The sequence below is a fragment of the Mytilus californianus genome, unplaced genomic scaffold, assembly GCF_021869535.1.
Source record: "Mytilus californianus isolate M0D057914Y unplaced genomic scaffold, xbMytCali1.0.p SCAF_13, whole genome shotgun sequence".
In the NCBI taxonomy this organism is placed as follows: domain Eukaryota; kingdom Metazoa; phylum Mollusca; class Bivalvia; order Mytilida; family Mytilidae; genus Mytilus; species Mytilus californianus.
Genome location: NW_026262615.1, coordinates 35906934 through 35934613, shown reverse-complemented (window position 1 = coordinate 35934613; position 27680 = coordinate 35906934). Strand labels below are relative to the sequence as shown.

The window sequence follows — 27680 nt, the reverse complement described above, 5'->3', positions numbered from 1 at the left end:
TCTATTTGTCTATACTCAACGCACCTTTCCGCTTAATATCAGCAACACATTCTTTAATTAAAAGAAATGGTGCCGTCATCGTTATCCCTATCATCATGTCCCATTTATCTTACGGATAATCTTCTATAGGAGCAGTATACTGTATACCTATAAGATGAAAGCAGAATACCAGACTATATGTAGATCGCCTGTGATACTTCAAAGAGGCCTTTATAGCAATTAGTTGCCATCAGCATAAGATGTACCTAATGAACTATACTATGGATAATGTGATTCAGAAAACATATAATTCTAAATATTAATGAAAAGTTTTAATCAAACATAAAGTAATCAAACGTTAAAAGCTATCACAAAAAAAATAAATATTAAACCTTATGTTGCATTTAAGAGTATATTTCTATAAACCAATCAAAGGTCAAAGTAATTTGTTACACCAAAGGAATAACATATGCACTAAATTTTTTAATGCAAATTCTTAAATATATATTTTAACCTATACTGCTTAGTTTTTGGAAATCTCTTCAAGTGAATATTTGGCAATTGATTTCAGATTGGACAAATGCACTTTCTATAATGAGAGTGTTTGGTTGAACTATAACGTACTTACCAGCATTATTAACCAGAATATCAATTCCGTCAGGATATAAGTTTTTCACAGCTTTACAAAATTCTGATATCTCTTCAGGTTTAAGTAAATCACATGGTACATAATTTACTTTGATTGTTGCATATTGCCTGGAAACAAAAACTCAAGAAATAAAAGGTTAGTTTTTGACCATTCCATAAGCAATAAATTATATTTATATTTGTTAAGTAGTAAATAACTCAGTTGGTACACCAAACACTGAAAATTATCAGTTTATTTATTAATGACGTTATTAATTACGAACTGTTTTTCATCATCATCATAATCATCATACAGATCTGAACAATTGTATTCAACAACAAAATAATTTCGTATAAAGAGTAAAACTACATCCAACTACGAGTTAAATGAGTCGAATTGGAATTAGATTTCCATGATATTGAGTAATATAAAATTGAGAATGGAAAGGGGGAATGTGTCAAAGAGACAACAACCCGACCAAAGACCGGAAAACAGCCCAAGGCCACCAATGGGTCTTCAACACAGCGAGAAAATCCCGTACCCGGAGGCGGGCTTCAGCTGGTCCCTAAACAAAAATGTGTACTAGTTCAGTGAAAATGGACGTCACACTAAACTCCGAAACATATGAATGAACTAAAATTAAAAAAAAAAAACATACAAGACTAACAAAGGCCAGAGGCTCCTGACTTGGGACAGGCGCAAAAAATTGCGGCGGGGTTAAACATGTTTTGTGAGATCTCAACCCGCCCCCTATACATCTAGCCAATGTAGAATAAACAAACACACAGCAATACGCACAGTAAAACTCAGTTTAAAAGAAGTCCAAGTCCGATGTCAGAATAGGTAACAGAAGAAACTAAGCAAAATGACAATGATACATAAATTAACAAAGGACTACTAGCAGTTACTGACATGTAAGCTAGCCCCAGACCTCAATTAAACTGAGTGAAAGATTATGTCTTCATCATATGAAAATCAAGCACAATCACTCTCGTTAGGGGTTTAGTATCATACCATCATAAAATATAAGAGAAGAACATAACCCGTATCATGGCAACAACTGGTTTTAGAATAAATGTGTTTATTTCCGATGCAAAGACCCTATGAGTGAATCAATATTAATTCCAAAATATGCCATCTTTAATGACCTGACAACAGTATCGTAATTATATCCCTTCTGAATAAGTCTGTTTAAAGGTTTAGCTTTTGAGGTGAATGACGACATTTTTGTGCTTTGTATAGAATATTACCATAAAAGATTGGATGTGAAATACCTGAACGTATAAGATGTCTGCATGTTGATTTATATTTACGAATGATGTCCTTATACCGATGATTAAATTTAGTAAATATTTTGACTACTTTGTGATATCGAAAACCCTGGTGTTATAATTTTTCAGTAATACAGAGATTTCTTTCGTATAAATCAAATACGTTGTTACATACAGGAGCGAATCGAACAAGTTGAGATATATAAACACCATAAGATAATGACAAGGGAACATCACCATCTAAAAATGAATAATTAACGATAGGAATTGAACAATCATCTCTTTTATCGTAAATTTTGGTATTAAGCTTTCCGTTAAAGATATAGATATCAAGATCCAGGAAAGGGCAGTGTTCATTGTTAGTATTAGCTTTATTTAAAAGTTCAGCAGGATAAATCTCTTTAGTGTACATACTGAAGTCGTCATTATTGAGAGCCAATATAATTATCATCCAAATATCTAAAAGTGGTATTAAATTTTTGTATCAGATGTTGTTTCGATGGGTCTTTGCTGATTTTAGTCACAAATTGTAACTCATAACAATACAGAAACAGGTCCGCAATAAGTAGTGCACAGTTAGTCCCCACTGAAATTCCGATAACTTGACGATATACGGAATCTCCGTAGCGAACAAAAATATTATCTAGTAAAAATTCAAGTGCAGTTATCGTATCAAAGCTGGTCCAATTGACATAGTTCTTTTGTTTGCTGTTACTAAAAAATAACCTAAAAGAGTTTGAACATATATATTCGCATTCTGACCTTTTAAATGCCCATTTAATTAGGTGTGTGAATTTTTTGTTAATGAGATTATGAAGCAAAGTGGTATATAGGGTAGAAAAATCAAAACTTTGAACAGATTCGAAATCACCAATGTAAGCATGCAATTTATCAAGTACTTCCAACGAATTTTTGACACTCCAAAAGTAATTAATTCCACTATTTTCAAAGGCCTTATTTGAACAATTTATTACCGGGTTTTTGATTGTACAAAGTGTACTGGTAAGTAGAATAGACAGTTTAGTAGTGGAACAATTACTTGAAGACGAAAAAAATCTATATTTGTAATATATACAGTCCGCCAAAAGTTAAGCACCACCTATTTTTATTGCATCGAAATTTTTTTCATTTAAAAAAATCAGTTAATCCTCGAAAAAGAGAAAATATTCATGTAGCAATTTTGTTAACATATACCATAAACAAACCGTAGACTTAAGTTTGTTCACGTATGCAGGTTCTATCCATTTGAAATTTGCGTTCATAGAAATAATGAAAATTACACAAATCAGAAACGGAATTTAAGTTTTACTGTGATTTTATTTTTTTACAATAATTAATCACCAAATATCATTAAAAGTCTCTACAAATAATCGTTGGTATGTTCGGCAAATTTAATGTCAATATTTGAGTCAACAGGATGTGTAACACCCCCTCTTCCGGTACAATTCCATAACACGGAGTCTCACACTCTGTACAAGCCTTCTAAACTTTAGTTGAGCAAATTTATTCCATTCAGCAACAATTGCGCTTCTTAAATCGCTAAGATTTTGCAAAGGTGGATCTCTGCGATTGAGATTTCTGCCAATGGCATCCCAGACATGTTCGATAGGGTTCATGTCTGGAGACATGGAAGGCCAAAAATAGTGTCAATGGCTTCTTGCTCTTTGTAATCTTTGTACTCGGTTACACTCCTTGTCCTATGTGGTCTAGTATTGTCGTACATGCACAAGGATCTTGAAGCAAGTGGAGGATTATCTAAATGAGGGACTACAATGTTTCTAAGCACCAAATCCCTGTGTGTCTGTCCGTTCATGTTACCCTGCAGAATATGCATACCCACCTTACAACAGTATGAGAAAAAAACCCCATGCTGCAACACCACCAGCAACGTATGCAGTCGTTGGGCAAATGTTGTTTTGGTCATTAGCAGTTTTATTTCCACGGCAAACTCGTATTCTGCCGTCTATTGGTCGTAACAGAAACTGACTCTAATTTGACCAATGAACATTTTGCCAGCTTCTCATGTTCCAGCGTCGATGGTCATTAGCCCTTTGAAACCTTATTATACGGTGCCTGGCTGTTAGGGAAGGTCTCTTGACAACACGACGTGCTGTTAGGTAGCCTCTATGAAGTCGACGGACCAATGTTCGAACACTAACATGACCATCTTGACGCCAGTGGTGTCTAAGTTGTGGGGCAGGAGTAAATGGGTTGGCTTTAGCGCAACCAATAATGAGTCTGTCATCACGATCGGTAGTTTAACGGGATCTTCCGGACCTTGGTCTATCATTTACAGTTCCTGTGTCAACATGACGTTGTAAAAATCTGACAATGACGGTGTGTTTAACATTGAAATGGCTACCTATGCAACTAGTGCTCCTACCGCCATTTGACATGTCAATTGCTTGTCAAGGTTCAGTCACATATAACTTACCCCTTGCCATATTTCACAGTGGCTTGGTGAAGGTCAAATTTCACCTGTACGCGGGGCAGTAGGAAGATGATTTAAAGGCATCGAAACAGTGTATTCGAAAAAGTGCAGATGACCTTTAGTAAAAATTGCTTGGCGTGTTGATCGGAGTTTATTTTTTTAGGTCGTAATGAATTTTCTTAGTGTATGTTATAGGCAATTCATAACACCAAACATAAATATTTTTTTCGCAATAGTTATAAAAATATTGCCAGTTATATTTAGGTGGTGCTTAACTTTTGGCGGACTGTATACATTAATTAATTACTTTTTGAATTCCTTTACGAGATTATCGATAATTCCTTGTACTCGAAGCCCAGTCAAAACTATATGACATCCTTTTGCTGCCAGATGATGAGCTATTCCTAACCCTATATCACTGGTGGAACCCGTAACAACGGCTGCTTTGTTCTCCATGCTTCTGTTTAGAAGTCACTGTACAAAGAAAACGTTATAAATTATAATATCATTAATTGTTATTGTTCATATGTTAATTAATGCATCATCTCATTTATATTTAGAAAATTGTCGAAATGTAAATAAAATGCATTTCACCTGTTTTGGAACTATAAAAAATGTCCGTGCTGATCATCTATGGTGTATAAGTCGATGAGACTGATGTACAATGTACTGTCTGGATCATAAGTTGAAGAGACTGATCTGGATTAAAGTCGAAGACACTGGTGTATTTGTTGGAGCGTAGATCAAGGCAACTTTTTTACTTGTTGGAGTATATATCGAGTATAGTGTATTTGCTGGAGTACAGATCGATGACACTGGTGTATTTGCTATATTTCAGCTCGAGGAGACTGGTTTATTTGCTATATTTCAGCTCGAGGAGACTGGTTTATTTGCTATATTTCAGTTCAAGTAGACTGATGTAGTTGCCTGAGTATAATCCGAGCAGACTATTTACCTGCTGGAGTATAAGTCAAGTAGACTTGTGTATTTAATGGAGCATTAATCAAGGACACTTGTGTACTTGCTGGAGCATGAGTCGAGGATATTGATGTTATTACTTGAGTACAGTTCGAGGAGACATGTGTATAGAAATAAGGAGATGAGGTATGATTGCCAATGAGACAACTATCCACCAAATTTCAAATAAAGTAGATGTAAGCAGCTATAGGCAACTGTACAGCCTTCAACAATGAGAAAAACACATACCGTATAGTCGGCTATAAAAGACCCCGACATGAAAAATATGAAACAATTCAACTGAGAAAAACTAGTTTTTAGCATAGGTCGAGGAGCCAGGAGTATTTGCGGGAGCATAGGACGAGGAGCCAGGAGCATTTGCTAGAGTGAAGGACAAGTAGACTGGTGTAATTGCTGGAGATTAGATCGAGGAGCCATCCAGGAGTATTTGCTGGAACATAGGTCGAGGAGCCAGGAGTATTTGCTGGAACTTAGATCAAGGAGCCAAAAGTATTTTCTGGAGCATATGTCGAGGAGCCAGGAGTGTTTGTTGGAGCATAGGTCGAGAAGCTAGGAGTATTTGCGGGAGCATAGGACGAGGGGCCAGAAGTATTTGCTTGAGTAAAGGTCGAGAAGACTGGTGTAATTGCTGGAGCATAGGTCGAGTAGACTAATAGTAATATACTGGATTCTGTAGGAAAACAAGTCGATGAGACTTGTGACCTTCTTCAATTTAGGTCGAGATTTGTGTAATTGGTTTTGGTTTGAGGACACAGATGTATTTGCTCGTATAGTGAGCTTCATTCAGGTTTTTTTTCTGTGTATTTTTGGTGATGCTGTAGTCTATCTATCATTTTTCTTATTAAACCAAATAAAATGAAATGCCGTGTATTTACTAAATCATTGCACCAACGAAAGGACCGTGGTATAGGCATATCAGACGAAAGGACCGTGGTATAGGCATATCAGAAGAAAGGACTGTGGTATAGGCCTATCGGACGAAAGGACCGTGGTAAAGGCATATCAGACGAAAGGACCGTGGTATAGGCATATCAGACGAAAGGACCGTGGTATAGGCATATCAGACGAAAGGACTGTGGTATAGGCATATCGGACGAAAGGACCGTGGTATAGGCATATCGGACGAAAGGACTGTGGTATGGGCATACCAGACGAAAGGACCGTGGTATAGGCATATCGGACGAAAGGACGTGGTATAGGCATATCGGACGAAATGACTGTGATATAGGCATATCAAACGAAAGGACTGTGGTATAGGCATATCAGACGAAGGGACCGTGGTATAGGCATATCAGACGAAAGGACTGTGGTATAGGCATATCGGACGAAAGGACCGTGGTATGGGCATATCAGACGAAAGGACCGTGGTATATGCATATCAGACGAAAGGACTGTGGTATAGGAATATCGGACGAAAGAACCGTGGTATAGGCAAAAACCCATACCGTATAGTCGGCTATAAAAGGCCCCGACATTAAAAATGTGAATCAATTCAAACAAGAAACTAACGGTCTAACTTATAACAAATTAAACAATTTACGAAAAAACAAATATGACAGACATAAACCAACGATAAACAATAAATAAGAGTACTTGCAGTTACAGATAGCTAGTTCAAATCCAATTACAACTAATAGATAAACCATGGCTAGAGTATCAATCAGGACAAATCAAACGGATTCAGTATGAAGACGTCATGAAAAGTTTGAGAAACGCATGGCTAACCTTTTATGAAATATTATATGAATAACACATAGCTGAGATGGTGATAGAGCAGATTGTTACCCCGAGAAAACATTGTCAACTGAGGCGAAGCCGAGTGTGAATGTCATATCTCGGGGGTTGATAAATCATTGTATCAACTGAAATCAAAAGTCAACAATTGTTTTATTATATGACTTTGTATCCTTCTCCAATTTTCTAGTATTTGCTCAAGATACTTTTCAAACTGCTCCTTGTTTTTATACTAAATATATCATCTGCTTTGGCAGTTGCTAACTTTCATAAGCTGAAATATTCAATCAAAAGTACTAAACAAATACATCTAAAACAAGAAGAGCAGAAAAAAATATACCGAAAATTAGAAGGAAAGAAAAATCGAAAATGTGCATGACGTCATAAATAGACGTCATTAATGTTGCCTTTGAATATATATATTTAGATACACGTTAGATGTTCCAAATCTTATTTTAACCTCTTGTGGTTCTTTCCGCGGTGAATTTAACGTTTTATCAAAGAAGACTTCATAATATGCTTTTAGCCAATGAGAAAAGAGAATTTTTTTAATCATATAATAACATCTGATATGTGTTGATCAGTCTTGTTCCTACCAAATAAATTATATTCTTCTTGCTCTATAAACATCTTGCGTGTGCAATCATATACGTTCTGGAAAATACATACAACGAATTGTTCCTTTCATAAGAATTTGTTATCAGCTCAGGACTACATACATTTACAAAAATACTACTGTGTCGTTTCTTCTAATGGTAGATTTTCAGTCCCCGAGTGTATCATCCTCCCATCCCATTAGATAATATAATAATGCTTCTTTTTGTACTATAATTGGGTAGTAAAAGCGTTGACCGAAGCATATTGTGTATGAAGAGCGGGAAAAAGTGAGCCCGATCAACGCTTTTACAACTTATAAAATTACAAAAAGATCTTGCAATTAATACGGAAATGAAATGTACCGTTTGGAATACCTCGGCCAACAAAATTGCGTAATCGGATGAAACTTCCATACTAATGTAATTATAATGAATTAGTCAATATATTTTGACTAAATATTTTTCTTCTTTATACGTAATTTTTCTAAAAGCTACTTCGCAAGACCTTTCGGTAAATTTGACCTAATGCGATTTTCAATTTTCTTTTAGAATCTTATAGAAATCGATGCTTACAGCGTACTTTTAATTTGTAGTTGGATTCCCAGTATATCAATGTTTACAGTAGTATGTCTGATGAAGGTACATTTAGATGGACGTTTGGGCTTTAAGTTTAATTTGTAATTTGATCTTCAAAGACCTAAATGTTGATAAGCATCTGTCCTACCTCCATGACAAATATATGTTGTTGTACTCGTAGATAAAGCTCCAAACAACATCGTTTTTGTGTGTAAATCAAATTACATAAACTGCTTGATAAAAGAATTAAATTACATCAGTGTCCTTACAAACAACATTATATTGCTGGGTCTTCCAAGGGCAAACGGGGCCTCGGTGGACGAGTGGTCTACGTAGTCGAACTACTGTATCACTATCCTTATAAAAGAACAGAGTTCCAATGTCCCCCGCGTTGCACATATTTTATCTATACAGGGGTAATAACTAAAAAAAAACTTTTTTTTTTTATTCTTCAAAACAATTTATAAACAAAAAGCGTGCGCGGGGGACAAATTTTTGTTTGTTTATTGTATACTAAACATTTCAAACAGACCTTCAAGGGCATTACTTATAGTATACTATAAGTTTTATAAAAAATTGTACCCGTGAGAGCGCTAACGAGGCCATTTTCCATATTTTTTAATATTTCCAAGGGCATGACTCTTTTTGAAAAAGTCGATCGGCCACCATTATAGAACTTGTCCGAGATATTGCTAATTTTAACCTATAGTATAAGTTTTATAAAAATCTGGCAAGAATTGTACCTGTGAGAGCGCTAACAAAACCGGACGGACGGACGGACGGATGGACAGACGATATTTCCATGTCCCCCGCAACGCGTTACGCGGGGGACAAAAAGCAACACTGAGGTAGTGAGTTCGAATCCCGCACGTGGCATATCGGTGAACATAGCATAATAATGTTGAAAGTGGCGTTAAACACCAATCAATCAATCAATTAATCCAAGTGCAACCGGAAACATCTTTTCAAATTGTTAACATCAATGTTATCAGCAATCAAATAAAGGCAACAGTAGTATACCGCTGTTTGAAACTCATAGAACGATAGAGATAAAAACAAATCCGGGTTACAAACTAAAACTGAGGGAAACGCATCAAATATAAGAGGAGAACAACGACACAACAAAAACACAACATTAAAATGTAACACACAGAGAAACGAACTATAGTATAACAATGGCCATTTTCCTGACTTGGTACAGGACATTTTAAGAAAAAAATGGTGGGTTGAACCTGGTTTTGTGGCATTCCAAACCTCCCGCTTTTATGGCAACGTCAAACACAACACCAAAACGACAACATCACATGACAGGACCACAATACAAATAAATGGGAGAACATATAGGACAAACAAACGCACGAATAATAGCTAACAAAAGGTACTAGGCTTAAAATTTAATACGCCAGACGTGCGTCTCGTCCACACAAGACCAACCAGTGACGCTCAGATGAAAAAAGTTTGAAAGCCAAAACAAGTACAAAGCTGAAGAGCACCGAGGACCAAAACTTCCAAACTTGCGCCTAACACGGCCAGGGTTTTCTGCCTGGGACAAGAACATCCTTATTATTTAGAATAATTTATAATTTTGCAAACAGTAAATTTTATAAAATGACTATATAATAGATATACATGATAAAACCGAAGTGGGGACTCACTACAGAATAAAAACGGATACATTACATAAAACAACTTAATCCAACACATAAAAATACACAGCCGAGTTAGCCAAAGCCTCAACGCACAAAGTGATGTCACATTTGAAATTATAAAAAAACACACAAAGTGACGTCACATTTGAAATTATAAAAAAATACACAAAGTGACGTCACATTTGAAATTGTAAAAATAATTCCCAAAAATAAGATAGGATTAGGATTGATTCAAGATTAGACTTGTAGTACTGACATTACATTTATTAATAACAATGAAAATTACAATACTTATTAATATCGAATTGTGCTAGTAATTAGATAATTAATTGTATTATCTAGCTATGTCGGTGTTTCTTCTAAATCAAACTGTAAACCAAATATATCGTATAAATTTCGTTGAACCAAACTAAAATCTAATAAATGAAGGGGGTGATTAATTATCTTTACCATAACACACGAATATAACAGAAAAGACGTTAAGACATTTGACAAAATCCGACGAGAACAACAAATATAACATCAAAATTAAATACAAGAATTTGGGATAGAAAAGTACCGTGGTACGTCTTATAGCAATGCCGGGCTTCAAAGTTACTGTGAAACTACTTACTCTGGGGACGGCGTGAATCAGATGTGGATACCCTAAAAGTCGGAAGATATGTTAGAGTACATACAATATAAGTATCTTCGGGCATTAAATCCTCTTGCAATAGTATTAGAACATTTGATTTTTCTACCCTTTACACAAGCATTCCCTATTCCAAACTAAAAGACAAATTGAACGAATTGGTCATGCTTTGTTTCATAAAAAAGAATGGCCAACATAGATACATCATACAAATATCTGGTCTTAGGCGCGCTGATCAAACAAAAATTCTCTGAATTTGAAATTATCAAGATACTTGATTTCGTGATTGACAACATATTTGTTACGTTTGGAGGACGTGTTTTTCAAAAAACAATAGGAATTTCTCCTGGGAACCAACTGTGCTCCTCTTCTTGTCGATTTGTTCATTTTTTCATACGTAGCTTATAAGCAAAGGAGATTCTTAGGAAGAAAATGAGCTAGCATTATCCTTTAACTAAACTTTCCGCTATATAAATGACGTCCTCTCACAAAATAATTCAAAGTTTGGTGACTATGTTGAACGTTTCTATCCCATCAAACTTGAAATCAAGGATACAACAGATACAGTTACGTCTGCTCTATGTCTTGACTTACATCTATAAATTGACAATGAGGGTTGGTTGAGAACAAAAAAAGATGATATCAGCTTCCCAATTGTGAACTTTTTATTTCTATGTAACAACATTCCAGCAGTACCTGCATATAGAGTATTATATATCTCCCAGTTGATACGATATTCCAAAACTTTCATGATTTCCTTGATAGAGGGTTGTTACTTTAAAGATAGCTATTCAACCAAGAGTTCCAAGTGGTGAAGTTGAAATAGTCCCTTCGAAAATTTTACGGACGGCATCACGAGTTGGTTGGCCGTTATGGAATATCTGTTTCACAGATGACGACGGATATGTCCCGATTATTGTAACCACAATCCTGACTTATTCCCTTGAATGTGACCTACTGAATTAGACTTATCACCGGGTTTGTACTTACATGAGTAACACGAACGGTGCCATGTGCAAGCTCATATTCCTGTCCGATCCCAACATAACTGATAAGGCATATTTTTGAAAGTATTGCTACAGAAAAATAGTTCCACATTGCACTGTGTTTTTGTTATTAAACGTTCAGTTTCTGTTGTTTAGATTAGTGAAAATCTTTATCCGAATGTGTAGAGAATCTCATGAAAAGTGAAGGATCTGTCCCCGAGACCAGAATTTAACTTCCGTTAAATGGTCCTATTTCAGATTTTCTGATCATCAAACTCATTTGAGATTTTGCTGATTGGAAACTTTGAACAAATCTGAAAGGGATCTGATGAGAAATGAAGGTTTTATCCAGGTGACAAGATATAATATAGGTTATATTTGTGTCCCCTCCCAAAAAGTTTTTTTTTCAGACTTTTCTGATTATCAAACTCATCAATGGTTTTTATGAGTGGAAACCTTAGTCCAACTTTAAAGTAGACTCGACACAAAATGAAGGCGCTAGCATGCATGGCAACACGATTTAATATACTAGTTCCCTCCCGAAAAAATTGTCCCCATTCCAGATTTTCTTTTACTATTGAACTCATATGCGGGTTTTGTTCGTGAAAACATCCAATCAAATTTGGAAAAAAAGAATCAGACAAAAATAAAGACGCTAGCAACATTAGATGGCGACAAAAAAAGATGGGTCCTCCCCAAAAAAAAGGTCCTGTATTTTTTTTAATTTGTTTATCAAACTCATCAATCATTTGAAGAGTGAAAGCCTTAATCCAAGTTTGAAGAGGATCCGACAAAAAATGGATAGAGCAAGCATAGCGAAAACAAATAATGTGATGAGCTTCCTGTCGAAGTTGATTTCAATAGTATTTCAGTTGCACCGTAAATACTTATATTACTTTTGTATAAAATCATTTCAACCACTTCGTCAAGTATAGTCGTATTTCCACACGTGTAACAAGGCTGACAGACGGAAAGGCTGACAGACGAACTGGCATACGGACGGACTAACGGACGGGTCAAAATTATACCCTCCGAATCTTCGTTGTGTGAGGATTATAACTACAAAGAAGAACTGTTCAATGTTTGAAAGATAACCAGAAGAACATTATTGATAAACTTAGCCGGGCGTTTTCAAATTGGTTCTGTAACACGTACATTAATGATGAAAAGACTGAATAAGCTCCTTATTAGTATATTGAATAACAGTACATATTCAATCTGATGACATATGCTATCATTATCCTCTACAAGATAAAACAAATGAATCAGTTTTGTGTAGAATATACATTTGTGGTCGATAATATTGCTATGATAATATTGCTATATTATGTTTTATTCGTGTGTTCTAGTTCGTTCCAACACAATCTTATAGTGGACTTGGAGTACATTTTTTTATTGTTATTTTCCATGTTAAAGATATTTTTCATTTTAAATTTTCTTTATTATGGAACCTTTGTAACTTATTTAAATGTTTTTTCTAAATATAAATACACGCAGAATATATTCACATAAATAAGTGCACTCTTATTGGATTTCTTATTGTCCCACTGTCAAACTATACAAATTCCGGAACTTGAAAACGTCGACGACCGACGTACATTTCCTTTTCTATTAAAACAACTATGGCGGATGACAACTCAACAATGCTTGAAAAAGCTGTTCAGATACTTGTACCACAGCCGTGCTTTGATAAATACTTTGTAGACTTTAATTTCTTTGATGGTAAATCGTTATGAAATATCCCTTTCTATGTGTAAATGCTAAATGGAAACTATACCTCAATTAAAACAACACCTGCAAGTTCTGTTGTGGAGTTTGGACCCTTGTATTCTATAAAACGTAAACAAACTTTGGTCGGACACGAATAAATCTCCGACAAAGACATCACGAAACATATGAATAAGACTTTTCTAATATTGTACAAGACCTTTCTTTGGTTTTGTACATCATTGATGGGAATTCAACAAATTAAGGTTCATCAAAACCAAGTTCAACACATGTGCCATGATCATGATGACATGTTATGTGGGTGTATCACCAAGGATATCTTACTATACAAATCCTTGGTATCACTACAAAAATAGAAGATTCGCTTTTTGCAAAATATGGCCTTTAATTTTAACTTTATTAGAATATAACTTGATTTGAAATGGATCTGTTTCAAAAGCTTTAACAGGTTGGGGATTATCTCCTACATGGGTCATAATATCCCGTTTTGGGTATAATACTCTAAATGGGGTATAATTTTAGGCAGTGGCTATTTTACCAGCACTTGCAAAATAAAAACTATGCTAGTTTGCACTAAAAACAATTTTGTTCACAGACAAAAATGACAGATATGCAATTCAAAGAACTGGCTATTATTTCAAATGCATATTTAATTTAAACATTTTTGATTTTGTTAGATTGTATCATGTTTTATCAAATTTATATGCAATGAGATTTTTAACTTTTATTTTTTACTACATGTGTGATATAGTTAAAAACTCAGAGATTTTATTCTTATGCATACATATAGCATAAGACTTTGACTGATTTTAGAAGTAATTTCAACTACATGTTTTCATATGATTTCATTGCTACAAATGGATGCTCAATATTTTTATTTTTATTTCCTTTTACAAACATGACTAAGTCTTATTTTCACTTTGACTGATAAATGTTTGTAATAGTTATATGTATCTAAAATACTGTTTCTGTTATCTTATTCAACAATATGAGTGATAATTTGATTCTTTCATGTTGACAATGCACATTTTCGTAGTACTTTTCAAAAAGTAAATAATAAAATTCACTCGACTTAACAATGAACTAGCAAAATAACAAATTCTCTGTATTGCAGGCGCTGGCAAAATAGCCATTGGGTCACACTAATTTGATTAATAGTTCTTTGGACAAAAGCTCCAAAAAATATGGGGCGAGCGAGCAAAATATTTTTGTTTTTATATATTTCTTGGAAGAGTTTTTTTGAGGCGAGTGCTCTACAAGTGAAGTGAGCTGTATAATTTCTTTTTTAAATTGTGAGATTAAGAAGTTGTACAATTTATCACATTTTTATGTACATGTTATAACTGGGTTATTTCAAAGAAAAATGAGGAGCAACAGATGCTCTAATCATTATGATCATGCTAATGCATATAATTTGATTTATAAGTGCCTGTACCATATCAGACGTTCTTGTCACACTGTGGTTTAGTTAATCTTGGTTATTTTCTTCAAGAAAGCTTTGTCTGTGTGAATTTTCATTTAAATCCATATATATATTTACGAAGCATAGCAGATGCAGTTTTACAAGAGGAAGTATGTTAGTTAGGTAAATGACACATGTTGAATACGATAAAATATGTGTATGTATCCAAAAAAATGCCCCTGAAAGATATTTGATAATTGTTTTCAATGTATGGTAATGATTGTTTATTGTTGTAGTTCAGTGTTTCTGTTGTTCCATTGTTTCCTCTTATAGTTGATGTGTTTCCCTCGGTTTTAGTTCGTTACCCAGATTTGTTTTTGCTTAATCAAATTATGACTATTGAACAGCGGTATACTACTGTTGCCTTTATTTATTGGCTGCTTGACATCCAGTTGGAACTATTTATGCATATTTAGGATCAAAATAATGAGTGAGGTGAATATTTCTTGCTTTGTACTAAAACAACATCCTGAGTAAGATAGTTATATTGCTATACATGAAGATCCAAAGGTATTAAATGAGGGCAACAGTGGTATAACTGGCGCTGGCAAATTAGCCACTGCCATACATGTAGTTCATTTTATGTAGTTTTACTGTGCAAAAAATATTTTTTGGATTTTTTGGATTCAAAGAAAATATTGCAAAGTGCAAATGATAACATAAATGGCAACAACTTTTCTACATACTGAGTTTGAGCCCTTGGAAGATGCTGATTTTCAAGGGGATGAATCTAGCAACTTATTCATTTTCTTGAAAAGTAGTTTACCATGTTTACCAATAGCATTGTTATAAATCTTCTAGTTTGCAAACTGAACCTGTTTTGTCAGGTTGATGAGCATTTTCTCCTTTTCAACAGACTTTCTGATGTTTTGTTATAAGGGACTGATTGTGTTGATATTTTCTGTTAATAATGTTGAAGAGCTAAAAGTCAATTAGATGAACAAGTTGTAGAGGATGAATTGAAGCCTAAACAAATTTGTATATGAAGCATGACATTGTGAGTACACAATTTTTGTTGTGTATATACCATGTATACAGTTACATTTTAAGTCTGAAATAAAGGCAAACACTGTATAATCTAGATAAGTTAGTTGTAGTATAATATAAGTTAACTTTGTTATTTTCAGGTGCTTGTGCCAAGGTTGTTATCAGCAAGTGTCTTGGGTTTGGTATCATTTTAGGTTCAATTCTTGGTAAGATGACAATCAAATAAGTTTAATCTTTACATTTTACAGAACCTCAAGCCACCTTAGAAGGGACATTTATTTTTACAAATGATAGGAGAGGTGTGGTATGATCTGCCTAAAAGACAGTAACTAAAAAAAATAAATCCAGAAAAGACACATTCCCCATTTCCATTCTCAATTTTATGTAGAGGTGAAAAAATGGTGTTCTACAACTATACGATATATTACATGTATTAGGTTCTCTAGGATTTGAAGTTGATTTAAATTGTCCCAAGCCTACAAATGATTTAGCTTTTTGAATGGTTAATAAAGAGAGCTTTACAACTAACAATGACTAAAAAGTGATAATAGATTAAATGTAATTAGGACATTCCCGGGAATGCCAACAATCCTCAGCTTGTCCTGTCTTTAACAATGTTTAATTGAGTTCAGTGATGAAACTTGGCATGATTATTCACCACTACCAAAAAGTGTGGGATGCAGATAGTGAAAGTCATGGTCTAAATGTTTTTTAACTTCACCATCTCTGTGCATATGTAAGACAATTGTTTCTGCTCTTTAACAATGTTTAACCTTCAAATCTCTTGGAGATCAGGGATGAAACTTGACATGATTATTCACCACTATTTGAAGGTGTGTCAGGTATATGAAAGGAAATTGTACATTTTTTATCAGGGTATAAGGTTAGTTGAATTAAACACCCTTGTATATATATACATTGTTTTTGGAATAACTCTGATTGCATCAACATTTACTTATTTACCTACTGCTCGGCCCTCTGTGATGGCTCCCATCAATATTCAATAGTTGTTCCCTGTAGTCCAAGTTAAAACAAAAGACTTTTAAAGGTCTTTGTTTCACAGCTTGGAGAAGATTAGGCCACGAGATGTCATGTGAGACATTACAGTATTTATCGTTGTATATTACTCTATTAACCTTTAAGTAGTATGATTATCATTGGATTAAGAATATGCATGTACTCCCACAATTGTGATTTGTTGTCTTGTTGGCTAAGATTGGAGAAGTTTAACTATACTGTTCAGACAGTTCTGTTTTTTTTTCGGTAAAACTGCCACAGATTGTAAACAGAAAACAGGCTAAGATTGGAGAAGTTTAACCTCACTAACCTCACTGTTCTGTTTTTGGAAAATGACACAGTCAATTTTCCTATACCGCTGACCAGAAGTCATTTACCGCTTCCAAGCCGCTTTCCGAACTCGGTTCCGTATTTTACATACTTATGTACTATACAGAATTTCATTCTTAACCTGTCCATATGTTTATTGTTATTAAATGGTATTTTGAGCTATCCCTTTGGTATATTTTTCATATTTATATGAGCTTTCGCTTTTATGTGCATGTCTTTACAATCCGTAAAAAAATCATAATATCTGTTTTGTTATGGTTTTGGACTTTTTACATACAAATGATCACCAATTGCTATACAAAATAGTTCTTGAAAGAATGTCAATCTTTCTTGTCAGTTGAACTTTAAAATCATTAAAAGAATAATAATCGGAATCATCTTGATATCCATACGAAAGATAATGTTTTTTTATCAAGATTGACGAAGTTTTTAAGAATCGAAAATTAGTAATACGGTTATACCAACATGGTGTGTATGTATTTTGTTTACAAAATTATAGCTGCAGACACAATCTGTCGACACAAAAAGAACCCGTATGTAAAATGTTTACGCCCATAAACAGGGCCACCTCTTTTTTTTTTTCTTCGTCGTCTTTGAGAACAATGTTCTGTTCTGTTGAAAATTAAAACATTAAATCAACTTAAACATAGAATAGTAAGTGTAGAAAACAAATTAAAAAATATATTTTTACATGACAGATTATGCATGATATGCTGGCACTGTGCACACAATGTCCTTCAATCCAAGATTGAAAATAAGTTTGTTTCTACGTCAAAATGGCAGATTCCAATGTTTACATTTTTCCATCAAAACAAAAGCTGACACAATTTGCGTGACCCCCATGAATTTGAAAATTATTTATTGTTTCGGGTAGCTTATTCAATTACATTTACTGTTTATATAACTATACATTACCATCCATGGTTACAAATGTAGGATGTGTTTGGTGTGTACATCTCTGGAATGTTGTGTATTCAATTTTTTACGGTAAAAATCAATGTTATCTTCATCATATTTCCATGCATACATAAGTCATAACAACAAATAATTGTTTATAAAACTTATAATGTAAACAGACATGTTTAACCGTCTGTCTTAGCAAAAATTGGTGTAAATAAAGCTGATGGGTTGTTCTATAATTCAAGCACAGGAGTAAAAACACGTGGTCGTTCATTGATGTTTGTTTACTTAAAATACACATTCTTGTTACTGCATACTTAGAAATAATCACTATTTTGTTATTATTGTTTAACATAAGATATAAATTAGTATTTATTAAGGGATTGTATTGCTTTCAGAGTTATATAATACACGTCCTAGCTATGTCCTTATTAAAAAATGAGGCTATAATGATGTAAATTACCATATTTACATTAGGGAGCTACCATTTGATTTTTATGGGGGGGGGGGGGGGGCTAGGATAAAAAAAAAATCAGGATGAGCAACTTGGCAAAAAAAAAAAAAGAAAAGATGTCAATTTATGTAAAAAAAGTCAGGATAAACTAATAAAAAAAAAAGCAGGACCAAAGAGAGTGTAAAATAAAAAGGCAGGACAGAGATTACAACTAAAAAAAAATTGCAGGACAAAATTTGTCATCCTACCCTCCCCCAGAAAAATCAAATGGTACCTCCCTTACAGCTGCATTTTTTGCATTTAATATATATCATATATATATATAGAGAAAGAACAACAGATAAAATGCACATGGGTTTAATTTCCACCCTAGGCATTAATTTTAATAGGTGGCAGCAAATAGGTCAGATTGGCCTATATATGTGGTGTCCCCACATCTACTCTGTTGTTCCTAAGTCTCCAAATTTTGCTCGCCCTGGCTAAGTCCTCAACATCTTTCTTTTCTTAGTATAGATTACCAGCTCCTCTGAGGATTAGTAATGGAGCACTTTATATATAGTCCAGTGGCTTAGTCCAGTCTTTTTTGTCTCTCTTATTTTCTTGTTTATATTATTAATATATTTCTTATATTTTCTTGTAAGCCACCAATAGTCATGATAGTGTATAAATGGTGTCACTATGTTTGTAATTGTCAAACTAGTATAACAATACTATTGTCTAAATCTACAGAAATGGGTCATGCTTCAAGTAACAGAAATAACAATGTCACTAGGTCACTTGTAACTTATCTCTTAGATAAGGACTATGTGGGATATAAGAGCTTGCTTACTACAGGCTCTTCATAATCATTTTGTTAAATAATTCTACAAAGAAGGGGATAGTCTGTTAATGTATCCTTGACTAAGAATAATGAAATTGCAAGAAACAAATTCACATATTACTTTGAATATTGTAGATCGTTCAGGTAGTCTTGATCTATTTCTTTGTACAAAAGAACAACCAGTAGTAATCTTCACTTCACACATATATATATATCTTGACAAACAAATACAAAAGCCATAGACATTGAAAACAATTCATATCTATTCTATTGTCAGTCAGCCTACCTACCATGAACTGAAAAGTCTCCTAAGATTCAGTAGGTAAATTATGTAATAATCATTGATAATCAAGACTTGCATCAAAAATATCCCAATATTAGAGCCAATGGCGTCATTTTTCCTCAGAGCTTTCAGCTCTTTGATTCAGTAAAACTGCCACAGATTTTAAACATAATACAGACTAAGATTGGAGAAGTTTAACCTCAGTGACCTCACTGTTCTGTTTTTCAGTAAAACTGCCACAGATTCTAAAGATTGTAAAGGCCAAGAGTGGACAGGGAATCAGTTTGTCAAGTATCTTGTTTGAATTAGTTGCTATATCGGCAAACTATTCCTATGGTTTCCAGAAAAGTTTTCCATTCAGGTGAGTTTTTTATTCTTGTTCATTCAAAAACCATCACAGCAAATGTAACATAGGCTTGTAAACATATTGATGTGAACAATTTGAGGGAACATAAATCAAGTTCAGTGATGAAACTTGGCCTGATCATTCACCACTACCAAAAGGTGTGGGATGCAGGTAGTGAAAGTCATGGTATAAGTTTAACTTCACCAACCAGAAATCTGGAAAAAGTAGTTGTTTAAGAAGAAATAGTGTTTCCTGCAGCTTTTGAAAAGGGCAGGGTAATTCTTTTCTCAGAGGGTACTCTTAGCGCGATTGACTACACTTTAAGGCCACCCTATGCACGGACGACTACACTTATAGGGCACTCTTTATATAGATACATGTATAAAGGCACTGTAATGGATAGGGATTTAATCGAATATATCATTGTTTCATATTTATTGGTAAGAAATAAAGATACAATGTATGTATATCAGTTTGTTAATTCGATTTCTTTTTGTAATACAATTATCACTTCTAGACTCAGCTTATAGAATCTTGATTATGTTCATTGTGCAACTGCCTCATTTCAAGCAGTAACTTGTTATAAACTTCAATACTGGATCACTGAGACTGATTTTCTAAGGATGTGGTTTGAAAGTGGACTTTGCATGACCAAGAGCATATGCAATGTATTGCTTTTTAGATGCACAAAAGAAGTGCCAAATATCTTAAAATTATAACTCAAACGATCGCCTGGTTACTTTTAAATTGTCGACATTTCAAATTTGTAGAGGTACAAATCGATGTCCCTATTAGATTCAATCATGAATCGTGTGTTTACCTCTGTCGCTTCAAAACTGTTCAAACATAATTACGAATTTTAATAAAATGTCGGCCATCAAGGGTAATAACTCGAAATGGTCTTTATAAAAGATGAATTGCCAACCCAATATTAAATTAAGGCGGGGCGTTCTAAAATACGACGGAAAAGGGGCATGGCGCCAATTTTTTTTAATTAAAAAGGGCAGGGCACCATACCACGCCTAAACCTTCTGCGGGAAACACTTAAGTAAGATAGAGGGGTAAGATCTGTAAGGGCCATTATTAAGGTCAATATTTCAAGATTAAAAGTGTTTTATTTAAATTTGATAAAAGACATGTGACAAAGTGGAATAGAACTTTTTTTGTCAAAGTTTTATTTCAAAGTGTTGATTATTACATCCCAAATAGGTCAAAAATAGAGATTTTTGCAAAATTTGACAAAACCATCTGGATTTCTACCAAATTAAGGCCTAGGAAACATACATTGTAGAGCGCAGACGTCAACAAACTAAATATTCAAGTCAGATATTTAAAATGTTATAACAAACATTATGGTAAAAGATCTTTTTTTGTCGAAGCATGTGCTCTATGTTTCCTGTCCAAAAAATCAATGGAAATTTTCCCCAATTTCATTGAACTTTTGTGGAAAATCAAAATGAGTGCTATTGGTGACTTCATGAATAGAACGCAAGTACATACATTTTAAAAAGATATATTTCCTATCTAGTCGATGTATTATAATAGATATGATTCATTGTGGTATCAGTTAATGAATCCTAATTTGAAATTGAAGCTAGAAAAAGGGGCCATTTAAGGGCCTTATTAAACCTACTCCTTTCAACATATAGATAAAAAAATGTATCCAAATGAAAGACTTTAGTTAGTAGTATCAAGTATTTTTATATTTGTTGCAAAGAAATACCGTGATTTACCAGATGGATAGAAATCGATAATTTTGCTCCTTTGACATCATACAACAATGGGTGTTTTCAAGACAGTGTTAATATGGTTGCATCAAAACAAATTAAATGCCTGCTGTTAAAGTTCCCTTGCGACTAGTCTGTGATAGGTCTGAAAAATGTCTGTTGTTGACAAAATTGCTGCCATTATCAAACATACCATTGTTTTCCAGTGCCAGTCTAAACTTCTAGCCCAAGCATCCCTGCCGTCCAACCTCGCAGAATCTTCCTATTGTATTAATTGTAAATAATTTCTTGTCCTGAATTTGCATGAAATAATTGCCATTGGGCAATAAGCAAGCAACAATCATTAAAGGCTTAATATAATATTTATACTTATGTAAACTCATTATTTTTCAGTGCCTATGGTGAGGGTTTATTTTTAGCCATCCAGACTGTGTCAGTGGCAGCTTTAGTGATATTTTATGGAGGGAATCTGATAGGATCTATTGGTTTTACATTTGTGTACACCTTAATCATGGCTTATTTAATGTCACCATTAGTATCTAATGAATATTCTAGCTTTATTCCAGAGTGTTAATATATTTATACTCTGTTTAAGTAAGGTAAGTTGTCACAATAACTTATGAATATCCTAGCTTTATTCCAGAGTGTTAATATATTGTTACTCTGTTTAAGTAAGGTAAGCTGTCACCATTAAAATTTATGAATATCCTACCTTTATTCAAGAGTGTTAATATACATGTATTTGTACTCTGTTTAACAAAAGTAAGTTGTTACCATAAATTATGGATATCCTAGCTTTATTCCAGACTGTTAATATATTTGTAAATAAAATTGAGAATGGAAATGGGGAATGTGTCAAAGAGACAACAACCCGACCATAGAACAGACAACAGCCGAAGGCCACCAATGGGTCTTCAATGCAGCGAGAAACTCCCGCACCCGGAGGCGTCCTTCAGCTGGCCCCTAAACAAATATGTATACTAATTCAGTGATAATGGACGTCATACTAAACTCCAAATTATACACAAGAAACTAAATTTAAAAATGATACAAGACTAACAAAGGCCAGAGGCTCCTGACTTGGGACAGGCGCAAAAATGCGGCGTGGTTAAACATGTTTTTTGAGATCTCAACCCTCCCCTTATACCTCTAGCCAATGTAGAAAAAACAAACTTACAACAGTACGCACAGTAAAACTCAGTTTAAGAGAAGTCCGAGTCCGATGTCAGAATAGGAAACAAAAGAAAATAAACAAAATAACAATAATACATAAATAACAACAGACTACTAGCAGTTACTGACATGCCAGCTCCAGACCTCAATTACACTGATTGAAAGATTATGTCTTCATCATATGAATATCAGGCACAATCCCTCCTGTTAGGGGTTTAGTATTATACCGTCATAAAATATATGAGAAGAACATAACCCGTGTCAGGCCAACAACTGGTTTTAGAATAAATATGTTTAATTCCGATGCAAAGACCCTATAAGTGAATCAATATTAAAGCCAAAATATGCAATTTTTAATGACCTGACAACAGTATCGTAACTATATCCCTTCTTAATAAGTCTGTTTAAAGGTTTTGTTAGCTTTTGAGGTGAATACTGACATTTTTGTGCTTTGTAAAGTATATTACCATAAAAGATTGGATGTGAAATAACCGAACGTATAAGATGTCTGCATGTTGAGTTATATTTACGAATGATGTCCTTATACCGATGATAAAATTTAGTAAATGTTTTGACTAGTTTATAATATCGAAAACCCTGGTGTAATAATTTTTCAGTAATATATAAATTTCTCTCGCTAAAATCTAATACGTTGTTACATACACGAGCGATTTGTACAAGTTGAGATATATAAACACCATAAGATGGTGACAAGGGAACATCACCATCTAAAAATGGATAATTAACGATAGGAAATGAAAAATCATCTCTTCTATCATAAATTTTTGTGTTAAGCTCTGTACTATTGTACTCTGTTTAACAAAGGTAAGTTGTTACCATAACTTATGGATATCCTAGCTTTATTCCAGACTGTTAATATATTTGTACTCTGTTTAACAAAGGTAAGTTGTTACCATAACTTATGGATATCCTAGCTTTATTCCAGAGTGTTAATATATTCATTCTCTATTTAAGTAAGGTAAGTTTCAAATAGTACTTTACATGCTTTTAGCCTATGACCTAACTGTGTTTGTGGTCTTTAACCATATCCATATCTTGCAGTACAGATGGAAGTTTATAATTGTTGCATAGTTGTTAACGTTTTTGGAGTGCTTGGGGCAAGATGGTGTCTAATCGTCCAAAATTATTTAACTTTGGGGTAGATTTGTGTATAATTAATTCTTTTTATGCAATTTTTTTTTATTATTATGATTCTATTTGTTATTATATTGGAAATGATGGTTAATGTCATCAACATGTTTTTTTTCATTTGGTTCAATTGTAAAGAACCATTAATTCGGGCCTGGTCAGAAAAAAGCATACAAGAAAATAGTACATATTTTAAACAAAATAGTTTCTTCTAATAGTTGTCACATTACATTGTCAATAAGTAAAATATTTAGTTAATTCTGGTATCAAATAAAAGCTTATGGAATAGGGATCACTGTAAAACTTGTCTTTAAAGTTTTTCTTAAATAACTAGATTTTCTGTAATCTCAATATTCAATCAACATTCTAGCTATATATAACAGGCTATTATTTAAACTTGGAATTATTTTTAATTATGGAATTTGCATAATTTCTTGTGTTTGAAATTTTTAATAAATTCCATGTTTATTTGGACTTTAATGTTCTGTGCTGCGCACAACGCTTTCTATTACAAAGAAGATAGTACATTTTCAATAGAATGAACTGTGCCGCGCACAACACTATCTATACAAAATACATTGTATGAGAAGTGTTCTGAACCGCTCAAAACATTATAATACCAAATAAAAATGGAATTTATTAAAAATTTCAAGCACAAGAAATTATGCAAATTCCATAATTGAAAATAATTCCAAGTTCAAATAATAGCCTGTTATATAGATATATTTTTGTTAACCATTTCAGAATTGAAAGAAAAAAGTTCTCACCAATATGTTAGTGTTTTAGTTGGTTCGATTTACTTTTCTTTCTAGATGTTTCTGTTAGTTGAGGTTATTCCGAAGACCGCTGACGTCATTCAATGCGTTCCTAAAAGTAAATTTCAAACAATCAGCGGAATTTTAATTTTGACCATAACTATTGTTAATGCTGATATTCACTGTGCTCCGATATCTATTTTTGATGCAGATATTCGCAGATCAAAGGAAATTATAGTAAAATAAAATGCTTTTAGCAGATATAAAACAGGGAATAATGAACTCTTTTAGCATAAGAAGGATTGGATCGGGGTTCTGTGTATTAACATGATTTGTATTGCCTCCCTACTCTTGAATTTTGTGGTGGTATTTTCCGACCCAAATGGTTCACCACAACATTTACTGTTATATATAGTATAGTAATAAAACAACTAAATTTATGAAATTACATATGAGGGCATATTTGCCCCATTGCTTAGATCAAAAGAACCTGTTTTGATAACCAATTTGCTGTAATATGCAACTGGATGCCTGTTGAATTTCTCAGCACAAGTCTGGAAAAGGTATAGCTTTGACATGAAATGACTGTCGCTTTATTTGAATTAAAGACAAGTTAGCCATGAATGCTTGAAAGTGCAGAATTTAACATAGAAGATAATAGGGCTATGAATTAGTGGTTATTTTCCTAAAAGTTCTATTCCACAAATAAAAGGCTTTTTTGCTACAGTATGTGTCTATATAGTATAGGACCTTCAGAACTTAACTGATTAATCTTGCTATGATATAGTCCTTAGTTTCTCAGTTTATTATTTCCTTTTTTCTTGTTTGTATATTGCAGAATTCAATCAACTTGCACAGATCTAGATTTAACAAAATAAAAGTTGTCATATATGTGTTTATTTTGTAGCTTCTTCAGATTGTAGCTAATTATAGAAATGGTAGTACTGGTCAGTTGTCAGCCATAACAGTGTTCATGTTGCTCTCAGGATCCATCACTAGAATATTCACATCAATGCAGGAAACAGGAGACAACCTCGTCATTATGACATATGTTATGTCTAGTTTGTTTAATGGTATAATTACTTCTCAAGTCCTATACTACTGGAATAGTAAGAAGAAAACTGATTAGAAACATTTTGTCTTTTATGCAATACAATTTTGGGCACATATTTACCATTTATTGTAAACAGGGAAATATATCACTGTTATTTTACACTATTTATTGACATAAGGGACATATGTCATTGTTATAATGTAAGTCCACTGTGTTTAAGAAGTAACACAATAAAACTAATGCAATGTTGACATATGTGTTAACATGAACAGAAAACAACAAACTTAATATTAATGTATACAATTCTAAGTTCAAAAATAAGCCTTGTTGGACATGTTGGTGTTATTTTTGAAATATATTTTGATTATTGTTTATTATTGATTGATTGATTATTGTTTATTATTGATTGATTGATTATTGTTTATTATTGATTGATTGATTATTGTTTATTATTGATTGATTGGTTATATGTTTATGCATTTATTAGTGTTAAGTTTAATCACATACATAAAACATAACACCCTCTGCCTGTTCAGAAGAATTGATAAATTCAGTTAGGATGGAATCAATTATTTTGTATTGTGTACAAACAATGCCAGTTCTCATTAACAATAATGTGTACATCACTCACTGTATGACTTCAATGTCTCCTAACCAAACATTTGATAAACATATTTGCACTCTCTTTGCAATTGATACTTGTTGTGGTATTCTTAAATATATCTGTTTCACACTTTAGAAGTTAGTATAGTCTGAACTTTTGATCCAGTAGGATTTTCATACAGTATGAAAAAGATATTTAAATATTTGGAAATAACATATCAGCATATATGAGGGTATAGTTTATACAACAAATTTGCAGATTTTACATTGAACATTTCTAATACATTGCAAGAAATCATGTGTCAGATATATTTAATGAATCTTTGATTTAAAACATTGGAAACACATATAAATTGAAGAATATTATTTTTGTCAGCCTGATTTTCAGTTGATATTTTTTGTTAGGAAGCAGATTCAATGTTGGCCAGACATTTATTCAACCATAAGTCTCTTCATTTTACATTATGTCAATGAAATGTAGACTTGTTAGACAAACAAAATTATCAGACTAGACTTTATTACTGCTGATGAATTATGGTGACATGTTATAAAGTGTTATTTTTTCAAATAAAAAAAATGATAGCATATCAAGTCGATTGTTTTACTTTGCCTGATGAAAATGATGTTACATGTATAAGCAGCATATGCACTATTTGATTTCATCTTATAAGAAATAGGGCTTACATAAGTGTATGGCATTAAATTTTAACATAGTTCTATTCAGTTAATTGAGTTTTCACAGTGATAACTCAATGGAAAGGTAAGGTTGTCTTATGGAACATTAAAATCGGAAATTTCTCTTTATTTATAAATAATATAAATGTATTCAATAACATCCTTCAGATGTAAATACATGTTTCACTGATAACAGTATTAATATTTTTGACTTTTGTCTTGTATACTTTTTTTATGCCCCCACCGTAGCGGAGGGGGCATTAAGTTTTACCCTTGTCCGTCTGTACGTCCCTCCGTCCGTCCGTCCGTCTGTACGTCCCAAAGTTGGTTTCCGTTCTCTAACTTTAGTTTGTTATGAAACTTATACACAATGCTTATTACCACAAAATACAGATCAACTTTGAATTTTGGTGGCGTCACTTTTACAGTCCTAGAGTTATGCTCCTTTACAAATGGAAAAATTGCTAAATTTTTCGTTTCCATTCTCTAACTTAAGTTTGTCTCAACCAAATGTTATGAAACTTATACACAATGCTTATTACCACAAAACACAGATCAAGTTTGAATGTTGGTGCCGTCACTTTTACTGTTCTAGAGTTATGCCCTTTACAAATGGGAAAATTGTTAAATTTTTTCTTTTTTTCCCCTAAATATCCAGTCATTTTTAAAATTGGAGTTATCTTCCTTTGTCCATGATTATAGTTGAATCAACTACAATCAATGCTTTATACAATGCAATGTTTAATTTTGCCTTCCAC

The 27680-nt window shown here is 33.4% G+C and overlaps 1 protein-coding gene and 1 pseudogene across 1 annotated transcript; one reads left to right on the top strand and one right to left on the bottom strand.

The window, feature by feature from the left end:
- Positions 1-62: 62 nt before the first annotated feature.
- On the bottom strand, positions 63-13287 carry LOC127723559 (D-beta-hydroxybutyrate dehydrogenase-like). The gene is made up of 4 exons (XM_052230235.1): positions 13237-13287; positions 4617-4783; positions 608-735; positions 63-147 (listed from the first exon to the last, which is right to left on the bottom strand). The coding sequence occupies exons 2-4, from the start codon at positions 4763-4765 to the stop codon at positions 110-112; spliced, it is 315 nt and encodes a 104-aa protein (XP_052086195.1). The 5' UTR covers positions 4766-4783; positions 13237-13287; the 3' UTR covers positions 63-109.
- On the top strand, positions 13079-26838 carry LOC127723553 (mannose-P-dolichol utilization defect 1 protein-like; annotated as a pseudogene).
- The last annotated feature ends 842 nt before the right edge of the window (positions 26839-27680 follow it).

Excerpts from the sequence above, each read along its gene's own strand:
- LOC127723559 (XM_052230235.1), bottom strand. The coding sequence starts at position 4,765 with ATGGAGAACAAAGCAGCCGTTGTTACGGGTTCCACCAGTGATATAGGG. Across the intron at positions 736-4,616 it reads CTCGTAAAGGAATTCAAAAA|GCAATATGCAACAATCAAAG; the intron begins GTAATTAATTAA and ends TTTTGTTTCCAG. Across the intron at positions 148-607 it reads TATTCTGGTTAATAATGCTG|GTATACAGTATACTGCTCCT; the intron begins GTAAGTACGTTA and ends TTCATCTTATAG.